This window comes from Gavia stellata, chromosome 6 (assembly GCF_030936135.1).
Source record: "Gavia stellata isolate bGavSte3 chromosome 6, bGavSte3.hap2, whole genome shotgun sequence".
Taxonomy (NCBI): domain Eukaryota; kingdom Metazoa; phylum Chordata; class Aves; order Gaviiformes; family Gaviidae; genus Gavia; species Gavia stellata.
This window is the reverse complement of record NC_082599.1, coordinates 45,827,253-45,844,789: the sequence shown is the minus strand read 5'-3', so window position 1 is coordinate 45,844,789 and position 17,537 is coordinate 45,827,253. Positions and strand designations below refer to the sequence as shown.

General features: G+C 40.7%; 1 protein-coding gene across 2 annotated transcripts in view; it reads left to right on the top strand.

Moving 5' to 3' along the window:
* Window positions 1-2,087: 2,087 nt before the first annotated feature.
* The window catches only part of OSBPL10 (oxysterol binding protein like 10), a 122,739-nt gene continuing 107,289 nt past the window's right edge, over window positions 2,088-17,537 (top strand). For both annotated transcript variants that reach the window (XM_059818634.1, XM_059818635.1), the window contains exon 1: window positions 2,088-2,398. In XM_059818634.1, coding sequence (XP_059674617.1) covers window positions 2,088-2,398 — 311 coding nt within the window. The remainder of the gene's footprint in view (window positions 2,399-17,537) is intronic.

Sequence of the window (17,537 nt, the reverse complement as noted above, 5' to 3'; positions counted from 1 at the left end):
ACCTATAAAGTAGAACATATATAGGTAATGTGTTGCAGTGGCTGATGTGATGGCACAGTTACTTCATTAAAGCATTTTGTTCCACGGTTCTGGGCTGTCATTGTAACTGATTATGAGGAGAAATGAAGGGGTCTCATCCTTATCCGCAAGCGAGCAGGGTCTGAGCTTCCTGAAGGAGCATGCCTTGTTCATTCCAATGTCTTCTGAAAACTGTGGTCATCAGCAGTAGTGGAGTTGAGCCTAAAAATGAAGATTTTCAGATTGTGGTCATGGAGTTTCTTCCCATAGTAAACAGTGATTGGGGAATTTAAATGAACATCTTAAGTAATAGCTCTGACTTGGAAAAGTAGTTACTCTAAAATATTTTGTTTTAAAAAATAACTGAGTTCATAATCTTTGTCCGTACTGCAAGAGATGTGCATTAAATGTTCCACCAATGAAATACTAAATTAAAATTCAAGTTTCCAGCCTGCAGTGCCTCAGTATTTAGCTACAACATGATAAGTTTAACCACCCAAAATTCTGGATCAGGTTGCCCAACATTTCAGCTACCCAATCACAACACATATGCTAGGATTTTCCAGAGAGAAAACTGGGAGAATCTAAGTTAGGAGCCCTCCTCTCTATGCTGATTTATATGGGAAATGTAGACGTCTGACTGTATGTGGATTCAGGTGGTTTGAGTATCTTCTGAGGTGCAGAACACAGGGGGCACATGATACTCAGTAGACTCAAAAAACTTTCCACAAGGTTAAAGCACAGGACCTAAGCTCAGTTCATATTTTGTCATAGGCCCTCTGAGCTCTATATTTCAATTCTCCAATTATAACATGACGCAATAACTACATCTCTGGTATGCTGTGAAGATACATACTGTAACAAAACTGAGGTACTTGGCTAATGTAGCAAGGATGGCCATAGAAGTGATTAGAAGGTGTGTAAGCACATAGCTTCGTACCGAGGTCTTGAGGTTACATCCTCTGTTTTCAGATGTAACTGAGCCCACAATAATTTTTTTTGCAAAGTCTGAATGAATGATATGACTGATATGGTATGTTGATATACATTATGTGCAGCAGCATATGCTGTGTGTTGGGCAGGATTGTTGTGCTCCTGACTGCTGGGCACACCACCTACCTCTTGATTTTTCATTGTGTGCAGGCAGCACTGCCCTGGGCTGCTGGTATACTATACCACAGCCAGCCATCTCCTTGGTGTCACGCTCCATGGTAATGGGCAGTGACGTGCATCAGCCTGTACCAAGAAATCCCCTCTCTGGTGCTATGCTTTGTGCTCCGGCAGGCACAGCTTTTCTGAGTGTCAGTCATATGCTATATAGCCTGGGCATCCCCCTCTCTGGTGGTGTTTCTATGTGTACACCCTGCATACAGCCTCTGCTTTCCTTGCTCCTCACAGGTGTGCATGTCATGCGGTGTGCAAGGCCTGTCAGGGATGGAGACGGTGTTTGCCTGGCCCTGTGTGCCGGGCTCTCCTCTCTCCCTGCCACCCACGAGGGCCTAGCACTGTGCACGCAGAGCACCCTCTCCCCGTGGCATCAGCCTGTGTGTGTGCACGGGTCTGCACGTCTGCCCCACGCCCAGCGTGTTGGGCACCGTTTCCTGTGGGGTCACCTCTCTGTGTCACACGGCACGTGGGTGCGTGTCATTGTTCGGGCTGCGTGGACACTCCGGTGTGCCGTCTCGCTGCACCACGCAGCCCGTGTGTATGTTACGCCTTTCCCCCTCCACCGTGTGTCTCCGTGTATCTGTGCGTGACACCCGCCCACGCGCACGGGTCTGCGTTGCTCCCCCGGCCCGTGGCGGCCGACCGGCTCGCGCCGCCAGGGCAGCGCCCTGCCCCGGGCTCCGGCAGGCGGGGCGGCTGAGGGAGCCGCGGGACACCAACCGCCGCCCAACTCCCCTCAGCCACTCGGGAGGAGGCGGCGCGGCGGTTCCCTCGCCCGGCGCGGCCCGGCCCCTTCTCCCTCGGGCGCCGCCCCTCTCCGCGCCGCCTGTGAGTCAGGGCTTTGGCGGGCACGGGCGGCAGTCGCGGCCGGAGCGGGCTCGCAGGCTCCGCCGCGGGGCTCCATGGAGAAGGCGGCGGCGGTGAGCGAGGGCGGCGGCAGCAACAGCAGCAGTCGCAGCAGCAGCCGCCCCACGTCGGCGGGCTCGTCTCCCTCGTCCTCCTCCGCCAGCCGCGGGCTGCCGGGCCGGGCGGCGGCCGCGGGGAGACTGGATGGAGGCGGGGGGGCCGGCGGCGGCAGCAGCAGCCCCGGCTCGGCGGCGGCCAGCCCGGGGGGCGCGCAGGCGCCCGGTGGCGGCGGCGGCAGGCGGCGGGAGCTGGTGCTGGAAGGGACGCTCAGCAAATACACCAACCTCCTGCAGGGCTGGCAGAGCAGGTAAACCGTCGGGCCGGCCCCCGGCGGCGCTGCGAGGCCGCATCCTCCCCCAGCGGGCGCCGCTTCTCACCCCCAGCCGCCCCCAAGATGGTGTCCGGGCAGCTGGCGCCTCCGACCCGACCCGACCCGACCCCTCCGCGGCCGCCGCGGGCAGGTAGGCCGGGCTGTGCCGCCAGCCCTGCCCGAGGCCAGGCTCCCTTCCTCTCCGCGCCCGCCTTCCTTCATTTTGTTTTACTTGTTTGTTCTCCCAACCGAAGGAGCAGTTGGGCGCAAGGACGGGGTGGGGGCGGCCCGGTGTTGGGTCGGCGGGGGCGCAGGGCGGTGCGGCCGGAGCGGTGGCCCTCAGCGCTGCCGCCGCAGGTGCGGGCGGGGGCAGGGGAGGACTAACGCTGCATATGCTGTTCTCCTGGCAGTGTTCCGTTTTTAAGCTCCTTTGCTATCACGTTAGTCTCCTTCTTCTTTGAAGTTATGTTGGATAACTAAAGAATGAAAAACTGGGTGAGAGCCTCCCAAAATAAATGGGAAAAATGCCATGCTTGTGATTATGACTTATTTTTTTTTGCTGAGGGGTGGGACAGCACAAACAGTTACCTGGGTGTTCAGTAAGATCTCTTCTGTTGCGATGTCCTTCGTGTTTGACAAGTCCTAATTTATGTTGATACGTGACAGGCCCTGGTCCTGCAATTTGTTGGGTGTGGACAGGCTGATGTGCATCTGTGGAAGTCCCGAGGAAGGTCTGGTTTTGAATCTAGTGTCTCAGTGCAAAATTTTTTACAGAGTTGAAGCCAGATTGGGTAATTAATCATGCTGTATTGAGATCTGTTGAAATCAAGAGAGAAGATTTCTTGTTAGTGTTTTACTTTTTGTTATTAAACTTTGTCCTCTTAGTGGATGGATAAAGATGGGTATCTAAAATGTGACTTTCTAATGTAAGGCATCACAGTGATGGTTTTGAAGAGAAGCACATGCTGTAGCGAGAACATTTACAGGACTAGTTACAAACCTCTGCATAAACCTTTAAAAAACAAAAAACCCCCAAACCTACCAAAACCTGCTGTTCCTTATATTAAGTGATCCCAAGCAGTAAGAACATGGGAGTGGCCGGGATGTTGATGTTCTGACAGTAATTCCAAAGCATTTATAAGCGACATAGTTAAATTGTACAAATGCCAATGATGCTATGATGCTGACTCGTGTGGGGCTAAATCAGTGGTAAGAGTACTGTGGCAGTACTTCCTGAAAAGTTCCAGGACCTGGTCTAATTCCATACACTGGGGGGCATGCCTAGGTGCGCCAATTATGAGTGATAATGAATATGTCTGGTACAATTTGGATACGCGCTCATCTCCATAAAACTAGACTGCTTCAGTGTAGACATAGGGAAGGCCCTTTACTGTCATTTGGTTACTGCAGTTCTGTGCTAGATTCACATTAGACTTGTATCTGTTTGTTGATTTATGCAGTCCTCCTGTAGTTTTGTTTAAAAACCAAATAAACACATTTTGATACCTGAAATGTAGGACTAAAATACATGACTAAAAATTAAAAGTCCACCCTCCCCCCTTTTTTTCCTCCTGACACTTCCATCTCTTTATGTAGAAAACGGTAGCTCTTTTTACTGTGAGTGATTTTAAGGGTTGCTTTCATGTAATCTAATGAAATTACAAAATAGAGGTCATTGCTTATAAATCTTTGGGTCTAGAACTACCTGTTTGTTGTATTTGGGAACAAATTAAATCTTTGATAAGGCTGACAGCTTGGAATAACGTGTATAATCTGTGTATGTCAGAAACTTTTATCTGAAAACACCATGGCAAAAACATAAATGTCACTTAAACAATTCTACCATTGCACTTGGAAATTAATGTCTGTTTATTTTTAGCAGTCTTTTTTAATGCTGCTTTATCATGCTTTGTCAATTGCCAATTTTATTTTCTGTAGATCTGGCAGTTTGAGCAAGTGGTTTATGATGACACAGAGCTTTTAGGCTAAGTAACTTTTTTAGTTCATTTACTCCGTTCTGTCGATGTCTGTATCTGTTGTTTGGGATGGGGAATCTGATACAAGTTCTAAACAGAAGAGTTGAAACTTGAGGCTTACAAAAGTTGGTCTTATTATATAACGTCCAGTAAATGAGTAATGATCCATGGGTTCGAGCGTGGTTGTCTGTTTGGCCCTCTGAATATTTGTTATGGAGTGTGTTTTCTGTGAACTGGAGCTCAGTCTATAAGATTTTGTGACTTCATAGATGGCACCTGCAAATCAATCAAGAGTGTACGTGTTACTGAATGATCATACAAATTAGTTTTGAATTTTCTTCATCTGAAAAAACACAAGATTGTTTAACCGCATGATCAATACAGCCAGATGGTGTGAATATAAATAAAAAAATAAAGCAAAAAAAAAAAAAGCAAAACCTGACAGAGTTCACTGATCATGGATTTGGAATGTTGTTCTTTATAGCTCCTTATCCATTAGCCTAAATAATTTAAATGTATTTAATGTTAGCTTATGCCACGTGGTATTGAAGTTGAAAGGCTTTCCTAGGCTATCCAACACTTACTGTGCAGAATAACCTCTACAAGTCTAAAGAAATTATTGTAATTAGAATTGTAATAAATTAGTGTCACTTTTTTATCAATTGCCTTTTAACAGGTGTATGCAAGATAGTCTTATTTTGGATGAGGCAACTGCGTATGAATACTGAAGCATAATGCTGCATTTATAAGCACTAACTGAAGTAATTGGAGGCCTCAAATTCAGTCAATCTGGAGAGATGCATTACTTCTTATTTTAAGAATTTCTGAAGGTTTGTTGTTTATTACTAAAGAAATCTAGTTGTTCTGCTCTAGCAAGTCAGGAACAATCTGATCTGGAAACAGGTGAGGTGGTTCTTCACCTTTATAACAAGCAGAAGGAAATGTTTTTTTTTGTTTGGTTGTTTTGAGGCAGTTTGTTGTGTGATAAAGGTGTCAAGGGGCCTGGGCATCTAGAGCGTCTCCACTAAAGTCTGTAACTTTCTGTGAATTTACACAAGTATGAATGTGGAGAGCGGAACTTAATCTAAAACAGAGATGCTTTGACGTAAGAACACTTGTGTCTAGTCTGAGACATTGGGGCATCTGACTGTCTTTATTATGAAATTACAAATAATTATTTTCTCTGAATTTAAGTACTGTTACAAAGCATTTCTGTTGGGATTTACTTGTTCTATGTGTATGGGAGGGTAGCAGCTTGTATTTTAAATGGGGGTTGTGTGGGTTTGATGGCCAAATATGTCTCTGTAGAATCATCTCATGTCATGCAAAACCTATATTGCATGAATTAATTTGATATTAATGAAATAGTTACTGCCTGTGGCATTATTACCCTTTTTTTGAATAGATCAGTAAAATGTTGTAAGAAGTCTTACAACTCCATTTGCCCAAGGTAGTGTGAAATTCACGTGTGGTCTGCCTCCCCCTCCCCACTTTTTCCTTGAAAATGTTTTTAGTACTTGTACTTGTAGGGTTTTGTCCTGTAAGCGTGTATAAACCCATGGATCATCTGCATTTAGGCTGGGGCTTAGATTTGGATTTGTAACAACAACAAATGGAGCCCCAGCTGATGGGTGGTGGTGTTGCTTTTCTGAGCAGAACTGCTCTGTGTAAATTGTTCTGTAGCCCAGGTGTTTTCTAAAGCATTACTTTGGCCTATTCCTGTTTCCTCTCTCAGTTGACAAGTATATCGTGTTACCAGTCTGCATGAATCATGCCTGATGTACTTCTTGTGCTTGGGCACCACCGGGCTTCCTTTGGGGATTAGCTGTGTTCTTTGTATGTCAACAAAAAGTGTAGTCTGGGGCAATTTGAGGATTTTCCGCGCTCAGTTTCTTTACTGGGCTTCGCAGTGCTGTGGTGTGGTCTCTTTGCTTGTGTAGTTGCAGAGAACAGTTGCAATCCGACTGCTGCCACCACAGAAGGACCCTTCCTTATTTCCGGTGTTCCAAACAGTGGCTAGGATACTGCCAGAAGAACCAGCAGACTTTAGTGCTACTTTAGGGGCTGACTTCTTTGGCTCCCCAAGGTTATGCTGCTCTGATTGTAGCTGTTACAGGAGGGTTGTTTTCTGAGTATGTTGATAAAAATCTGTCAACACTGTTTTGTGCTATAGCACCTACAAAAATCTGCGTGTGATGGTTTTTTAAATTATTCTTTCTATTTTGAATTTTATATATATTCTGGAGAAAGAGATTGTGACCTCTTAGAAGGGGAATTGATGAAGATACTTCAAACACAGTAATAATCCCCCTCTACCTCCTTCTGAATTAGCTAGTCCATCTTTTGCAGAATTTTGGGATTGACACATCTGCTTGTGGAGCTTTGGGGTAGTTAACACCTCTAGTAGTTGCTAATTCTTCAGTGCTACCAGTCAAGTTGTTCTAGTAATGAATTGTGGCCTTTTTCCAGCATGAAAAATGAGTAGATGGCTACTGAACAAACTGAAGTGGGAATCTTTTGTTTTCTTACTAGAATCAGATTAACACCAACCACTCCACTGCACATCTTTTTGTCTTGGTATGTTTCTGGCATATCTGTATGGGGCTTTGTGTAGTGTTGTAATACTGTCCAGGATTTTTTTGCAGAGTTTGGGAAGGGGGGGGATGCTATTTTAAGGAGCTGGACTTGCAACCTTCTATCTTTCTTCTGTTGTTGGAAATCTGCTCCTTAAATTTTGGAACATTGTTTATAATTTGTTAGGTATTGTGGAAACTTTAAATATTTTCAAGGCATTTTGACAATATTCAGCTAACATTCTATTAAAGATTTTACCTGCAAAATAGATTTTGCTAGAAACTGTGTTGTCCCTTCACATGTAGATTCTGTTTGTAGTAGGAGGCAATGTGGAAAGGAAGAAAACTACTTAAAACCAACGTTTTAGTTCTGTTGAACAAATGAGCACGGTATTTTCTGTACTGAACACTCAGGAGTTGCATATCTTACATTATTGAAATTAAGATGCATGTCATTAGTTTAAAATAAACTTGGACTTTAAAATGTCAAAAAATCCATTATTAGTAAGTTGTTTTGGATTAAGGCACTAATCTTTTTTTCTTAATCCTGAAATCTATGTAGCAAAAATAATCCCATTCAAATGTAAGCGTTCTTCTTTTCCTCCTCTCCTTCCTTCCCATTTTGCTGTTGAAACTTTTTCCCCATAAGTATCATTAATAGTCACATTAAAAAAAAAAAAAAAAAAAAAAGTAAAAAAAAATCTCTTTACATGTATATCCCTAATTTCTTTGTAGGAAAATTAGAATGAAAGTTAAGATGCACTTTGTCTTTGTTTAGTTAGTGGTTGATTAAACCTGACTGGTGTAATCATGAACTGGTTGATTCAGTTTGAATAGCTTTTGCTGTTGTTTCTAAACCAGCTCTGTTGGGAGAATGGAGAAGGCTGTTCAAACAGTCAAGTCAGAGAAAGAATTTTAACAAGGTAAGAGGAAGGCTGAGAAATCCATCATTCTCTGCCCTTCAGTGATGCTTACAAGAAACATTTGGAAGAAGACAACTTTGAACCTCAGGCTGAAATTGAAAAGGATGGTCTTGTGGTTAAGGAATTGGTTTGCACTGTGGAGATGTGGTTTCTGGTTGGAGAACTGCCATGGACATTTCTCTTGTCCCCAGGCAGGTAACCCAAGTTCGTTGTTCCTCAGCTGCTTGTGTCACATGGTGTCAGGGCTGCTTATGCCTACGCAGAGGATAAATTCATATAATGCATAATAATCTAATGCTTCAGATGCTTGATGATAATGTTGGAAAAATCTGTTTAAAACAAATGAGACTCAGGCAGTATATTTGGGATTTGCAAGTGCACTTCAGAGCTGAGCAGCAGTCTTGTACCAGAGGGAGTGAAGTGACAGGCAAAATAGAGCATGGTCTTCCTTTCACCCAAATGTCACACTTCGCTTTCAGACAGTGAAAAGAAGTGGCAGTTGGCACTAACACTGAAGCACTTACTTACCCTTATCTGGGTTTTGTTATTACTAGCTCATTTTGCTGCTAGCTTTTTGAATGGTGATTTCTGTGCTTAGCAACACAATGATAAATGTGGTTAGAGGGAGCACGCATGCACTTGCTGGCTCATTTCAAAAAACCCCTCAGTTTATGAATATGGATTTTGTTCATGTAGGAGAAGTGACAGTAAGTTGTTAAGTAATGTGCCTGGAGTCTTTTTATGAGTATGTAAGAAAAGTATTAAAAAGATTTCCCAGTCACTTTATATTTAAAAACAATTGTTTAGTAAGAAGAATGTATTTGGACTTTAGCTTCTCCTAATATTCTTACTTTGTTCTTCATGATGTATTTAAAAGGCTGAATGTTCTAAGTGGAAAGGATGCTAAAAATTTCCATAACTATTGGTTTTTAATGTAAAATTATATTTGTTAAGTATGTATTATAATGAATGATGAAATAAAGTATTGAATTTGTTTCAACTAAAAATGCTGAGTTTGTTTCTTTGGTCCTAACACACTTCCACAGCTTTATTTTCAAGTATCTTGGTGTTGTGCTTTAGATCTTGTAGGCTTTTGTGGATATTTTACTAAGATGTTTGATTTACTTTTTGGAACCTAATCCAGGGAGGCAAAGTTTGATTAATATTTAGCTGTTGCATATAAAAATGTTTCAATAAACGCTGTCTAAATGCTACTGCACTTCTCCTTCCAAGATGGCATTTAATTAGTAGGTAATTTAAAGTTGAAGAATGTAGATCCTTAACTACCCAGTTCTGTAGCACAAGCCATAGAATTTGTCGCGGTTTCTGTTCCACCTGCACTTGTGTTTTTCTTTGGATATCTAGCTGAGAATTTTTCTTCCAGTGATAGAAGATTCTTTACCATAGCTATGGGAACACTTTGCCCAGCTTTTATCACTACTTAAAAAATTGCCTGTTGTTCTTAATACATGTCAGTCTTTGACTTTTCACTGAATCTCATTATGCTGGTTGTGTATGAGGCTGAAGATACCGCTTCTCAAATTTAATTTCTATATGTAGTCTTTTCGGGCAGGCTAGTTATCTTTTGTCTGTATTTGGAGTATCTAGACCAATGGAGTTCTCTTGCTGCAAGTCAGATCTCCCAGTAATTTTAATAATTTATGGTAGTTCTGATTATTATTTGGTATTTCAATGTTTTTCTTCACATGCGGACACCAGAACTGTGTACAGTTTCAGTTGTGGTTGCACTGGGGATCAAATACAAGGGTAGTGCATCCCATTTCCTCCAACTCAATATTCCCTGCTTAAAAAGTTCAAAGACCATTAGCTTTTTAGGTCTCCATCATCATTTTTTGAAAACTAGGTTGTTAATTTTGCCTCGTAAACCTGTTAGTCTAATTACACACAACACTGAGATCTCATGCTGCCTGGGTTCTCCAGACGGGTATCTTCATAGCCATGCTCTTGTTGTTTCCTACTTGCTTTGCTTAAGTTGTCAGTGCCGCAACACCCTGGTGCTTGTTATGCCGTTTTCTCCTGGTATCCAGTATACTTCTTGATCCAGTAACATATGGCATAGTACTACCAAAATGAGTGCCAGAAGTGTCAAAATAAAGAGTAGCTCTTAACTATCCTTTTTTTGGACGGGAAGGTGATGAAAAGGAGTGCTGTGGGAGCTGTCTCCCTGCAGTATGCTGACTCAGCAGTTAGCGTGTTTTTGCGTATCCCCAGTGATACTTCTTGGGCTTTCTCGTGGTGTGTGCATGCCCTGTTTTTGAGGGTTAAAAGTAGTAAATTATTTATTTACAGAAGACAATAATTTTAAAATATAGTTGAGGAAACTGATTATTAGTTGGAAGAATTACTTGGACAAAATAATCAGTAGATTTTCCTTTCCCTGACTTCTTATGAGTTAGTGCTTTTCCAGGTAAATCATCTCTTGTAATTACAACTTTTTTTGTCACTAGTTGTATGATTTTATTTTGACAGTATTGGAATGCATGTTGTTTGCTGATGATAGCTTATTTTCATGTCATCAGCAATCTTTATGGAATTTCTTTTTCCTATCTAGGTCATTGCTAAACACTCCAAAGCCAAGAACTGATTGCCAAGTAACCCTATTAAAAATACATTCACTCAAAGTTCCTAATTAGTTATATTCTGAGGCTGGCTCCATCTTTTAACTGTTTTTTCAATGCATTTAATGTGTCTTGTACATTTTTTTTAATTGTACTTAAAACTCAGTGCTGCCTGCATTAGAACGTTGATTCAATGCTGTTAATATTATGAAGCAAACTTGTGATATCAGAAACCTAGCAGGTTTTCTGGAGGAAGCTTGTTTTTAGTAAATGCATATTGATTGGTATTAATTATCTTTCTTTTGTTTATTTAAAAATTTACTGTATCATCTGTTGCGTTATTTTATTGAGTATTGGATAGGTGGAGAGGCCTATGCAATTAACTAGGCTGTTGCATTTATACTTTTTAAAATGTTTGTATAATGTAGTTTCCTTCAGTTTGGGAACTTTCCCATTGTTTTTGGTGGAAAGGAGCTGGATGCACCAAGTATTGATGAACCTTAGTGTTTTGAATCATTCACTATAGGCTTGCTGAAACCTAACAATTTTGCTGGTCCTATCTTTCTGATAAAATTACAGTTTAAAATTTGGAGTACTGTTCTTCAAAATAAAAGACAGGGCTACGCTGATATGTAGTATTAATTGCTGCATTCTTGGTGTTTGTTTCAGGACCCTTCTACAGGCTAAATGCGGTTACTATTGTGTATCTCTTAGTCCAGAGCACCCACTCAAGAGTGTTGTACAGCATTTGCAGGTGCCTTAAGGTATTTGACTAAGACCTTAGGCTGTCAGTTGGATGGTTGTATGTTGAAATCCCTAAATTAATATTTTTCTGTGGTTTTGAATAAGTTACTACTACAAGTTCATATATCAAGTACATATTTCTCTGTAACCTAGGAAATTGCTTTTCTTCAACTACACAGACTTTTAGAGATTAGAGATTACCTGTTGCAGTGTTAAGAGTTGCGCCTTACAAAATGTGCCTTCCATCAGGTTCCCAAGATTTTTTTATAAGATAAGTCAGTGATGATTATTTGATTTGCTTGAGAATGGACTTGGAGCACAGTTAAGAATGGTGACGGGGCAACTTGTTTGGGTCATTCAACAGCATATTTAAAAGTTAGAGGAAGTGCATAAATATAAGTTGGGGCTATGTGTTGATAAAGCTTCTCCGTTTACCTTATATACAGAATTGCGAACTACCACTTACAGCTTTATTGGTTGCTACATCTTTCATTGAGATAGGATGATACCTTTACGTAAGGGACACATACGCCCTGTGGCAAAATCTATGTGCTGGAGTCAGAGTAGTATGTTTAACCTCACCAGGAGAGGGGTGTGTATGTTTTTGTAGCTTTGGAATATGGAAAAAACCTTCCTAGTAAAAGCAGAATAGTTTAAGCTAGTGCAGGCAAGACTAGGCATGCTGCTATTGTCCTTAAATTTATAAAATTTTAAAAAAGGCGGGGGGGGGGGGGGAGAGGGGAAATGGCCAATTTCTTGTCTGTTGCCATTATTTGGAGCTGGCAGGGAATTGAAGAAGAGTTGTATCAGGTTTCTCCATACTGCTTTTATCATGGTGATAGGAGAAACATAATGAACTTGATCATGAAGAAGATACCAGAGTGTAGGAAAGATGGAGAGGCAAAACATGTGTTATTCATTGCTGCAAGCATGTGGGCATTTTGCACTGGCACAAAAACCTCTCCTGAAGGTGGTTTGTTGGGTATTTTTTTTTTTTTTTTTTTTTGTGGCTTGTCACAGTGAGCTTTTTATAGAAGCTCCTGCTCTTGAAAATGGAATAGAGAGATTTCTTTCTTTTTTTTTTGAGCTGGAAGGTTTGCCTTCCACACCATAAGGTGTAGTGTGGGTTTTGTGTTTCCCTTTCCTTCTTTTTTCCCCCCCTTTTTTCTTCTTTTTTTTTCCCCCCCCCCCTGGGTGTTTTTTTCTTTCTGTTGCCTGTGTTTTATCTTGCCTAGTTAGTAGGCTTTGATTTTGTGACTGTTGGGTTCATGTATCAAACTTTACCTTATTTTTATTATGCAAGTGCAAGGAAAGGGTAGTTTGGCAACAGAACAAGGGAGCACGGAAGAGATTTAGAATGGTGGGAGAGGTTTAGAAGAGGAGCTAAAGCCTCTGGAGGAGGACTGAAAGGGAAGAAACAGAGGAGAGAAGAAAGTAGATACTGAACTGAAGACAGCACAAGGCTAGACCTTTACCACTTTTTAAAAAAAGAAAAAGTCTGGAAATGATATAACACAAATTCAGAATGAAGTCTTGGAAACCCAAGTGAGATAATTTGCTCTTATTTATTAATTTTAATACTGCCATTAAGAATGACACACAAGCAGTAGAGATGAAATTAGTATATTCTAAATTGCAGAATGGATAGTGCAGTGAGGATTTTTCTGGTTTTGCTTTCTTCCCTCCGCCACCTTCTGTAGCAGAGCTCATTTCAGGCTAGTAGATGACTGATGTGAATAGCAGCCAGAGGAAGTTACTGACAGCGTCCACCTGGATATATATTAATGTGCCAGACTTACCTTTGCCCTTTTTGAACACAATATTGTTTATGTGGGAGTTCAAGCATATGCGATGATGAAACTGTTTTCCTGTTAAAGGTTATAAGTATTGTTTCTTCATTTTTGATTAAAACAATGAGGATCTGGATTTTTGTAGAACAGTGCTTTTGGAAATATATATAAAGCAGCAACCTAATGCATAAAGGTCTTTGGAAGTAATTGTTGCTTGCAAACCTAAATACGCTTTCTTCAGAAGGATTACAGGTAATACACTGTGTATCTCACAACGTATTGATGAAACCACCCTCTCATGGACTCTGTGGACTCTATACATATGTTTCTAAGAAACGATGTTGACAAGATACTCTGTTGTGAAGATGGCTGCATATCAACTCTCAGGATGAAGACCAAACATAGAAACTTAAACTTCTCATTTCCGTCAATGAACTGATAGTCCTAAGAGTAAAGGCAAGGCAAACCCTATTGGACTGCAAAGTATTGGAACAGAAAGCTGAGAAGTTCCAACTGTCCTAAGATGATGCAGCATGTAAGAAAGGTCTGGTTTCTGCAAAGTTTTGTTTGAACTAGCTGGGGTGGAGGAGAGATGGAAATGAGCCAGCATGTTGATCTTGCAAGCAAGATCCTTACTTTGTGTATTGTATTTTCTTCCATATGATGCATAAAGAAAATACTGCATGGTCTTGGATATGTTCATTCTTTCCAACCAGGAACTTTTAGACTATGGATTAAAAAAAAAAACCACAACAAAAAGCTAGGAAGAACAAGCAGAAAGGAAGACATAAAATTGAGAACTTCAAGAATTCCCAAAGCAAGACCTTAACTTGCCTTTTGCATTTTTTTTTCTTACATGTAAATATATATTAAAAATATATGCAGCTCACAAAAAATGGCATTAGTGTAGCATAGCTGAGTTCTCAGCCCCTTGTATATGAGAGTGGAATGAATATTACTTGTTGAACAGGTTCTGTCAGTGAAATAATATTTTAAATGAAACTTGCAGTTGGGAGAAATGCCAAGATTCATGTAATTCAATTTTGAGAACCTGGCTGATAAATTATCTGCATTCTGAAAGTGAAAAATAACAGATGCTATAAACACTACAGTAAAAACACAGAACAAATTTAAAAACAGATGTTTTATTCCATCAACTTGCACAAAAATTACTGTCCAAACAGATGTGTTCAGAACGCATTTGCTAGAAAGTATCTGGTAGTCCATGTATTTACTTAGAATATATCATAATAATTTGCATCTGCAACAGCTATAGAGAATATAACCTCAGTGAATTATATAAGAAGTACAGTATGGAATGAGGGAGGAATGAAGAATTGGTTTGAGGACTGGTGTCTCCTGGCAACATGTGTATGTCTTTTTCTACCTGGAAATTACCTTTAAAATTTTTGTGTTGCTTTCGCAGGTGGTAGTCAGCTCTTGTTATTATGTGTTTCTTCCACATAAATTATATGAGTAATGTACATATGTCCACAAGCCAAAAATAGCTAGATGAATGTGAGGTAGTTAGCAGAAAAAATCAGGAAGCCAGATTCTTGAATACAGAAGCTTCGTATTGGCATAATAACTCTCATGACCCAGATTGATGAAGGCAAGCACACTTCAGATGAAAAGGTGTTTCAAACTGTTTTACTTGTCTGTTTTGTTAGAAATGTTACTACTACTTTGAACACACCATAATATATTAAAGAAAAAAAAAGCCATCAGTGAACTTGCATCCTTGTCAGTATTGCAATACATTGCTCAGTAAAATACTTACTAAAACTAAGTTGTAGCACAACTGTTCTTTTTTTTTTAAACTTTTAACACCATATTTTATCGTGATAGTGTTTTCTTTTAAAAAAAAAAGTTTTATTTTTCATCTGAGAATACCATAGGTACTTCACAAAATTTGAACAAGCCTCAGATGTGATGCTTACACTACTGAGGTTAGAGGAAGAGGTGCTTGACCTCTAACTAAGCATGTCTTTCCTCATTAAATCATTGTCAGGTGTAATATATACGTTTTTCTTTTCTTGGTGTAAAACTAAGATCCACAAGTGGCTTTCATTGATTACAAGGTGGTTTTCAAATCTAAACATTAATCTTCCAGTTTACAGGAAGGTTATTAAGGAATAAGAGACCTCAAGATATAATGTTTTTAGCTCTGGACTAGAAAAATAACACTGAAGAGATGCTGGCTCCTGGCAATGATTCTTGCTGAGGACAGGGCATTGCAAAACAAGGATGAGCTATGAAGGTCTGGCAAAGAAAGAAGTCAGTGAACTGTGATACAACCTCTATAAAACTTTGCTGACTCAAGGCAGCTAATTGAAAATTTATGCTATAATATCCATTTATGGGATGTGGTTATGCTTTGAAACTCATTATATTGCATTATTGTAATACAGTACAGTCAGTATCTTTCACTTGATATGTTCTTGATCTTAAAAACTTGGCTTCAACAAAATAGCTTCTGAATATTAAGAAGATGTCAACTTGAAATCTAGTTGATCTAAAAATAAAGTAGGAGTAGTTTTGGCTATACTTGAAACATTTTTCTGCCATTTTTTAACCATATAATGATAATATGAACTACTTATACTTGCCAGTCCTTAACATAATATGTAGTAAGAAAAAAAAATTTCTTACCTAGTACGGTAATCTTTACTAATACAGTTATTTCCTGTTGCAGAAGATCTCTCTGTAAAAATTCCATGGATTTATTTTAGATTGACTGTACAGTCATGCTGTACTTCCATTCCATCTCCACCCCTCTATTGCCAGTGCCTCTATTCTCTTTGGTTTGTTTAAGCTTATTTGGACATCCTAAGGCATTTCTGTAATTCCGTATTCTGTTTGTAAAAACTACAGCTATAATTGATGCAAGTCCTGTCCAGTTAAGTCTGTGTATACATTTTGTTTAATGTTTACCAGGCTTCATACAGTATGTATGCAATTGTTCCACACCCAGTAAGGAATGCAGTTCAGTGTGCCAAGTAAATTCATCATCAGGGACATAGTGAAATGCAAGGGATCTGGAGGTTGCTGATAAAATGTGTGGTTCATATTTTTCTTTTTCTTTTTTTCTTTTCTTTCTCTCTCTTTCTCTCTGGGAGGGCACTTTAATCTAAACGTGATTTTGAGGCTTATTTCAGAATATCCTCTTCTCCTTCCCAAGTCCCAGATTGCACTGGTTTAGGGGAAGGTTGGTAATTTTCCCCACAAGTGAAAGCTGGGGCACCTGATCTGGGGGTGGTTCTGTCTAGCCTGGGTCTCTTTGCACCTCGATGAGAAAAACACAGCCAGAGACTGGAATACCAGAAACTTCTAATTCCTTGGTTTTCTTCTGTCATTGCTAACAGGACTGCTAGTTTTGCCCCCACTTATTATATTTTGATAGTAAAAACCGTAGTGAAAATGTAATTATGCTGGGAAAATAATGACTTTACTGGTACTCTTATCCTTCTTTTTTAATGAAGATACTAATTTAGACTTGATAGTCATAAGGAGCTATGAGAACAGCTAGTATCTTGAAGCAGAGCTCTCAGATGTGAGTACAAACATGAGAATTGGTTGCAGACAGTAAGCAACTGGTAACCTGTCAGTTATGACAGCCTTGTTCAGCTGCTCTGTCGTTCCCAGGGGGTCAGAGGTTCAAATTGCAAGTATCGTTCTACAGCTTTCTGGTAATCCAGTGCTTTTCCAGCCTTCATGTCCTCGCATGCCCTGTGCTGCTTACAGGCTGTAGGTGGGTGATACCTGTGTTTTGGGACACTCTAGAGCGTTTTGTTGTGGTGGTTTCTGACCGCTGGCATCGACTGCTGCCTGTAGCCCTGCTTTGGTGCTCAGCGCTACATGGCCTGGAGTTCATCTGTGCCTGTGAGCTCAGACTGGTGTTAGCCGTTGAGCTACACTGAATTAATTCACGGCCCCTGGGCCCAATGGCAAAGGATAGGTTGCAGTTATGGCATAGCTTGCTTCATTCAGTGCAGTGGTTTAAATGTTGTTGGCCAAAAGAAATTCTATAATATATACTGTATTTTTGCTGTGCTGTGGATAGAAGGCTGTCAGATCGTTCAAACCTAGACAGAGCTCAGGGCTCCCTGTCGCACACTGTGCTCCTCTCAGCGTGGGAAGTGTCTCCCTGTGCATGACCTTTGGCAGAGGGGTCAGATGACTCTGAAAGCTGGTAGGAGGCTTAGGTGGATCCTCCCTGGGCACAGAGGTTTTGGAGGGAGTCCCTGAGTTGAGTGACGAACCGCCAGAAATAGCTGCACTTTCTAAGCAGACTGTAGCAGCATACAACTGTTAGCCGCATAACTTAGGTTCTTATCTTTTCTCTATGCTAGTTTTTAAATGGAAAAATTAAAACCTTGAGGTAAAGGGCTGAACAGATGCCAGATATAGTCTTGCTCCTTCCTGCACTGAACAAACAGTCTGGCAGTTGAAGCTTTTCTGTAGGATCAGATAAATGGTATGAATCCACCTGTCTTCCTTCCCATGTTCTAAGGATTTCTCTCCTTTCCCATTTGTTTGATCTTGCTGTTG